This window comes from Lolium rigidum, chromosome 7, assembly GCF_022539505.1.
Source record: "Lolium rigidum isolate FL_2022 chromosome 7, APGP_CSIRO_Lrig_0.1, whole genome shotgun sequence".
NCBI lineage: Eukaryota > Viridiplantae > Streptophyta > Magnoliopsida > Poales > Poaceae > Lolium > Lolium rigidum.
Window position 1 is genome coordinate 133,360,274 of NC_061514.1, and position 7,830 is coordinate 133,368,103.

The 7,830-nt window shown below is 44.7% G+C and overlaps 1 protein-coding gene across 1 annotated transcript; it reads right to left on the bottom strand.

The window, feature by feature from the left end:
* Positions 1 to 2,305: 2,305 nt before the first annotated feature.
* LOC124674787 (SPX and EXS domain-containing protein 1-like) lies at positions 2,306 to 6,746 on the bottom strand. Its single transcript, XM_047210842.1, has 12 exons — positions 6,654 to 6,746; positions 5,679 to 5,717; positions 5,507 to 5,599; positions 5,304 to 5,420; positions 4,749 to 4,844; positions 4,213 to 4,326; positions 4,021 to 4,074; positions 3,631 to 3,678; positions 3,306 to 3,456; positions 3,004 to 3,169; positions 2,839 to 2,908; positions 2,306 to 2,757 (listed from the first exon to the last, which is right to left on the bottom strand). Exons 1-12 carry the CDS (start codon positions 6,720 to 6,722, stop codon positions 2,500 to 2,502), a joined length of 1,275 nt encoding a protein of 424 aa, XP_047066798.1. The 5' UTR covers positions 6,723 to 6,746; the 3' UTR covers positions 2,306 to 2,499.
* Positions 6,747 to 7,830: the final 1,084 nt, after the last annotated feature.

Genomic DNA, 7,830 nt, shown 5'->3' on the forward strand with positions numbered 1-7,830 from the left:
AGTCTTTAATTTACCAGGTGCACAATCTTTTCTAGCAAGCCATGGCGAGCTGTGAGCGTACGTGCATAACCGAACTGAAACCGAAAACCGAACCGGAAAAAACCGAACCGAAATGAATTTTCAGTTTTTATGGTTTTATGGTTAGGTTTCAGTTAGTAAAACATCAAACCGAAAGAACTTAGGTTAATTCAGTTTTTAACCGAAAAACCGTGGTTAAACCGAAAAAACCAAACACAAAGCGCAACATAAAATCTGGCCAGCCCAGCTTCGCGCGTAGCCTTAATATAGCACTTAAACTGTAAAGTTTACACGTAAGCTGGTTCTCTGTGGTGGTCATGTCCTTCCATGGGTGGAGCTTCAGCCCGTGCCCGGGCTCGGACTCGTTCGGCAGGCGTGCAAATCTCACATGATTAGGCGTAATTTCGTGATCAGCGTGGTGCATGCCCGGGCTAAAATTCCAGCTCAACGTACTCCTTCGGCATAAGTTGCCAACAGCACAACAGACCTAGAGCCTACTTTCAAATGAACTGAAGAATCATGAGGATAGTTTGATCGTTCCGTCCAGGAAGGCACGAAACTGATTCGTGAATTGGTCGTTCACATGTGTCTGTTCGTCTCCTGATTGGCGGTGGCGGCTGCAACAACCTTGGTGCGGCCACACGTTCACGCCGGCTGTTCGAATTTCTTTCTTTTTTGTTTTGCTCTCTTACAAAATCTTTAGTACAATCATACAAAAATACAGAAAATAAAATATATGGCCAGAAAAGTTACTTTTCAATCTAAAATTCGCGTCAACTTTGGTTAGTTTGGTTATTACCGAAACCGAACCGAAATTTAATGGTTATTACCGAAACCGAATCGTATTTTTATACGAAACCGTATTAACCGAAGTATTGAAACCGTATTTACCGTATAACCGAATAAACCGAACCGAATTAACCATATTAACCGAACGCGCAGCCGGAGATAGACCTAAAGGTGGCGTGGTAGCAGAAATGCGTTCTTACCTAAGTGACACGTGAAAGTGAAACCATGTCCTCCAGCCATGCTACCTGTTTCTACTTTCTAGTTTAAAAATGATAGTGATCTCCTCGAAACGGTCTATAAATACTCTCGACCTCGCCACCTTACTCTCCTCACTAGCTCATCACTCACTCATTCCGCACAAAATTAAGCTCTCCACTTCTCAAGAACTAGATTGGTTCTTTTTACACAAGGTCATCGTCAGATACTCAGATCCATCGATCCTGCCATGGAGTCAAGGATGTCCAAGAGTCCCCCATCTTCTCCGCCTCCGGCGGCGGCGTCCCATGACTGGGGAGACGGCGACGTTCGGGTGACGAGCCGGCTGTACCTGCACAGGCCCGGGCCGGGCGTGGGGCCGCTGGAGAAGGACGCCGTGCTCCGCCGCATCCGGCACCGGAGGCGCGCCAACCGCCTCCAGGACACGCTGCGCTCGCTCCTCGTCCTCCAGCAGGCGGCGCCGGAGCCGGACGGCGACGGCGAGCGGCCGGCGGCGTGGCTCGACGATGCCTTCTCGTCGCCGTAGCCGCGGGAACATTGCCACGTTCGGCGCTTCTCGTCCTCCCTCTCCGGTCCGGCGTATGTGGTGTACATTCTGATGTGTCCTGTTTTGCTTTAGTATGTATGTTGTACTTCAGTACTTGTGTATGTGTATTTCTTGTAGGAGTGCTACCAATTCAGTATGTAAGCCTCTCTTTATGCAAGGAATAATTTTTTACGGAGTTTTTTTTTTTCCTGTGGTCAAGTGATTTATACTAAATTTACTGTTATCTGTATTAGTGGCAAGAGAAAAATCACTTCATTTCTCAAACAAACAGAAAAGCAGACGAGGCCACGAGGGTTCCATTTTGCTTTGAATTTTCTCATTTAAGTTAGACTGCAAATAGCTTTAAACAATCATGTGGGTGGTACATACACTGATTACAGACATGACAACCATTAAAACCGAGCATTTCAATTGGCTGTTTCAATGGGGCTATCGTTACTTCATCCGGCCCCAGCCATTATCTGGTCGCACGAAAACACTGAAAAGCAATCTTGTCTGCTTCAGCTAATGATATGATCAACAACAACAAAAAAGGTTTCATTTCTTCAGCATGAGCTGTGCAGCTTATCGAACACTCAGGTGGGGAAAAACTTCAGTTCATCCCTCTTCGCTTTGGACTTGCACATGATTATTACAAATGCATTTGCACCGTTGCAAGAAGAATTTGTGGATAAAGGATCAAACTCATAATCTGATATGCACATTAGATACTCAGATAGTTCCCACAAAAAGATGTAACAAAATTAAATATTTCGGTATTGCTTTCTTTGTTTCATGTGTCAACAAGCATCTCCTGTTGGATTCAACCGTATTACAGATGGCACATGTGCCAACAATTTCATTCTGTGTGAAAACCTATCCTGTATACTTGACCTTTTGAGCTCTATGGGTATTACAAGTAATGATCGCACTATAAGAATATTATTATGTCATACTTTATGGTTGTTAGAATCCAGTAGCCTATCTGCTTCCGAAGGCAGCATGTCAGATGACATTTCAAAATTTTGCTTGGCAGTCATCTTGTTCCACTCGTTCTCAACGCGGAAAAAGACCCACTGGAACCGCCTCACCATTTCCAAAGCCGTTATTGCAAACACCGTCAGGTAGTTGTGCCGAAGATGTGCTGAAAGCTTGTACGTCCACGTACATCGGAGAACAAGGTTGCTACCTAACACCCAGTAATATACCTGCAGAGCAATCACCGAAGGATTAACGAAAAAACTATCATGGTTTACTAGCTAAAAATGTGTATGTGTTCGAGTGTGTACCCAGCTCTGGCCATAAAGAAGGTTAGTCAATACACTTGGGTTTTTGAACATGAAAATCCTGGTTAAAATGCTGCAGTGATTGAAAAAATCTCATTAGCAACAGATATGCAAAGACATGTGACATGTCGATGGTGTAGAAATGCAAATGTTTGTACAGAATGGCACCTCAAATCCCAATCTCGCTTTATATCCCAGTAGAAGGAATACAGTGAATTCACAACACTAGAGAGAAGCCATAGCGGGCGGTAAAAGCTAATCCACAAGTCAGGGAATACGTGATACTTGAGAGCTGATAAGAAAATCACAGGGACTGCTGTCGAGTATTTGAGTGCTGCATTTGGTACAAAGATGTTGGTAAGTGATTCCAGAAATAGCTACGAAACATAGGCCACAAACTACAAGTTGTCCTATCTCTAACATTCTAAACGTGTATGTCATCTACAAATGATATGGTGGTGAGTAAATACCGTTGAGAAGACATGTCTTCTCTTTTGTATCCTTGTACTGTCGGAGGCATTGGAAGAAACGACACAGATAAGGGAGTACCAGAACTAAAGGAATAGCCACAGAGTGGCTACCACAAACTGAATCTGCTTCAAACCAGGCAATTGTCGCGACCTGCAAAAATATCAAAATAACAAAGGCATTATAGGGGAACAAGCTTAATAGTTTTCGCAATTCTTTGCAATCGTCAAAATAAGCCAATATCATGTCAATTGCCTGTAATTATAAAGAAGACTGCTGAGGACAATATGTGCGTAGAAGGAAGAGGAGAAATATAAAGAGATTAACCTGACGATGGAGCATGCGACAACCTGAACGCTCCAAATCTGAAAACACCTGGCAAGAAATGCAACAGTTAATCAAAATGTTAGAAAGATCAAACTGAAAATGTTCACTCAAGACAACCAACAAGTTAGAAACAGTTGTCTACAAAACTAGGAAATAGTACATCACACATGCTCACGTAGTTAGGAGATAATTTTGTTCTTACAAAAACTATATAGTATATTGCAGACAACATGAGCACAAAACTCAAACACTAGCCTTAAGCAAAAAAAAACCACATCCTACTATCTAAAACAGTGATTAGTTAAACAAACCAATGCGCCAAGATTTAATGATAAATCACTGGAAACATTCTTCAGAAAATTATACTCCGTAACAAATGACTGCATATACCTTTGACATAGATGTAAAAATATCCGCCATGAAGAAGTCAGGGAATGTAATTGCCTGCAGAACAAGAGGGCGTTAAACGATTGCAAAGACAATCAGGTATAATGTAGTCAACACAGATCAAAATATTTTGTTTTGCTTGTAGCATATCTAAAAACAATACCTATTTAATTAATGACAAATTGTACAACTTACTTGTAATGGAAGTATTATACGCCATGTGGTCCTCAGAAAGAAAAAGCGTGATGATAAGTAAAACATATCGAAAGGAGAAAGGAGGACCATCAGAAGGATAACATACAAAAGAACCTGCAGAAAGGCAGAATGATATGTCAGAATAGAATAAAATGCATGATATTTTTGCTTCTAAGTTGGGGAATCAAGAGCAAGTGGATGGTGCACTATGCAGAAGTCCTAATTCACTTCAACATTACGAAGATACAATCAGTTTGTATGTGTGCGCATAAATTGATTGGTTATGCTTAACGTATATGGAGTAGTATTACTATTGTAGTAAGATGGGCATTTCAACTGGCTTAACATTCAGTGCTATCAAATTGATTATACTGCTCATTTTAGTACACCAACAATATCTTATCATTATACTGCTCACTGGGAGAGGTCAGGGATTGCACAATTTGATTACTGATAAGCACTACCTCAAGTATAAGTATATAACCAGGCATAATGTAAACAACAAAAGACGACCTAATGGGCTTAAGATATTACACTGGTTGAGATGCAGCAAGAGACACTTCCCCATGTGAATACAGATATAGGTAAGCTGTCATACTTGTTGGAACAATTAAAGTCAGCCAAGTAGCACACTGCCAATGGAGGAAAAAAGTGTTACTTTAGCAGAATATATGCAAGAGTACAGGTAATATGAGAAACTATGCAGTATAACATCGACATAAGAGAAAATGGAAAGAAAATACAAAGAGTCAAGTTACTTGATTGTAGAAACTGCAACAGACAGACTAGAAAATTCTCAAGAATAATTACCATAGTTAGACATGTTCGTTGAGAAACTATAGTAGGGATTATATATTATTTACATAGAATTAAGATAAACATTGTTGCTTTACAAATTTTATGTACATTTGCCATCATCTACACAAATGTGGTACAGAATAGAGGTTTTTGCAAATAAAAAACCATGCACATCCGTAAAAAACCATTTGCCAGAGACACTGCTTAAGGATGCATGCAGCAAAAGGCTATGGAACAGATGCATTAAAACAAGAGACCGAATGGCTATTTGCAAGCAACAGAAATAGGCCTACCCTCCATATTTCTCGGTATGATAAATGTGTCTGTGAAAGATCAAACACTCTTGCATAATTTACTGACGATTGTTCGAAAACCCACAAATTCACTCCCCATAACCAAATCATCAGCGCCTACAACAGAAACAGAAAGCACAGTTAGAGGTATGATATAATCGCCGTTGAGTACGTCACGTGTACAATAACAGAAAGAAACCCACCACCAGAAGGAGAGGATTATAGTACAAGAAAGCCTCGTAGAGAAACAAGTCCCGCAGATCAACACTCATCCTCATGACCGAGTCCCACCCTATCTGCAATTCGAAGGGCACAACATATTACGATACCACATCAGCTCAGTTCTCCAGGGTTGGTGTACAGAGCAGCACTGACCTTGCAACAGCATAGACCCCATAGGAGGAACAATATGACCTGGAGAAGGGACAGACTGGTAAGCAAGTCGAGAAGCAGAATGTAGATCAGGCTGATGAGGAACCAAGTGAAACAAACACGGTATGGTTCCGTACAGCTGGAATCAGTTTGTATGTGTGCACGTAAATTGATTGGTTATGCTTAACGTGGAAAAGAGACGGAATTGTAAGCAATTTGAGAAGCGAAATGAAGATCGGGCAAATTCCATCCATAAATCGATTTTCCCTCCTATGCTCTGAGTTCCAGTAGAGAAGCCAAGTGAACAGGGTATTTTCAGTATAACTGGACAGTTTGTTGGTAGGCACAGGATGTAGGAGCAGTAAAAGATATAATTCCAACGGATAGAGTTACCTAAGACAGGTAAATATGGTGTGTCTTTTGGAGTATTTTCAAAAGTAAATCGATAAAGACAGCAAGAAGCAGCTCCAACTAGAAATGGCTATGCTAAAAGGCCATTCCATGTTCAGTGAAGGAATGGGAAGGCATTTCTCTACGCATACCATGTGAAAAAGTCAACAAATAAACATCACAGTTGTTGTACCGTTCTATCACCGAAAACAAATGCACGTTCTACACTAGCAGAAAGCGTGATTTTTTGGCACTGTTACAAGGTTTATGAAGAGGCATCAGAACTCAGACGTGCGCGCTTATATTACTCCGTAGTTAATTTTCCATTGCTAACCATGGTCAATAGAGCATATATTGTTGACGGGGATACATCATACTAGAACCGGAAGAGGCGCTAATTTAATTCACCCATTCGTAGGAGTCGTATATCAGCAACAGACAGCGCGCATACTGGATGAGAAAGTAATGTACAGTAAGCATGGAGAACTGATGCTCGTGCCGATGGAACGTACAGTTGGAACTCAATTTCCACTCCCCGCAGGCCGCAGCGAGAGGGAGATACAGTACGAGGGAAGAAGAGTAACGTACCTTGACGCGCCAGAGGAAGAGCGGCGAAGGGATGATGGCGGCCGCGGGGATGGACGAGGCGCCCTTCATCTCGCCGCCGCCGCCGGCCCGCACCCTCCGTGCCCTCACGCCGTGGCAGAGCCGCCTACGTCTCCTCGCGTACCCTGCGCGCAGATCAGATGAGCCTCGCCGCGTCAGGCGCCGGGATCCGCGCGGTGGGATCTCGTCGCGGTGCGCGAATCCGATCGAGCAAGGAGGCGCGGGCAGGGCGGCTCACCGAGGATCGACAGCACGGATCGGCGCCGCTCGGAGCAGTAGGGGCAGGAGCCGTGCCCGTCGGGGCGGCGCGCGCGGGCGGGCTCCTCCGGCGCAGTGAGGGAGCAAGGGGAGCTGGCGAGATCTGCGAGGGGAGAGGAGGAGTAGGATGGGGAGAAAGGGGATGCGGAAGGTGAGGTGAGGCGGCCGACGGCGAGTTTGACGTGCAAACGAAGGCCAGGAATTTTTCTACTCTAGCTCGGCTTTACAAAAGGTTTGTTCCTCCGAAGCTGGAACGTGCGTGGGGGTTGACACGTACGGTGGTGTTGGTGTTGGTAGGCAGGTGGGCTCCTCATGCTTCCAACGGATCTTCGAAAGGAACGTGCTGGTCCTGGGTGCGAGTCTGCTCAACGAACGAATATACATCTCGCCCTGACTGCCTGCTCCTCAATCCATTTCACCTAGCATCTGCCAAGATGGAAAATCAGGGCGTTTGGTAGTTCACGAGGAAAAAAAAAGTTTTCCTCCATCTGAAAGACGGTGTCTCGTCGAACTCATGTGGTGGTGGAGATGGAGGTGGAGGTGGAGACGGTGGTGGGGCAAACTGGGCATCGCTGGCGCGGTTCGTAGGCGACGAGGCATGTGTTTGCGGCGGAGAAAGAGATGCCGGCGGCTGTGGTGGCGACCATTGAAAGGAGGAGGCCCTTTTATAGACGCCGACGTCGCGAGAAGAGGCGGGAAGAGGCCAGAAGCCGCGGGAAGAAAGCGTGGGAACACGCCGTGGCGTGCGAACGGCTGCGACGCGTGGAGGAGGCGCAGCGCAGACGAGACATCTCGCCTGCCCCTCCATCGCCATTAAGCCATTCGTTCGTGTGCAAATGAGGTGTCGGGCCCGCCACTCCCCGCCTCGCTTCTCGATTTGTCCGGCGCGTCCAGAGCGTCC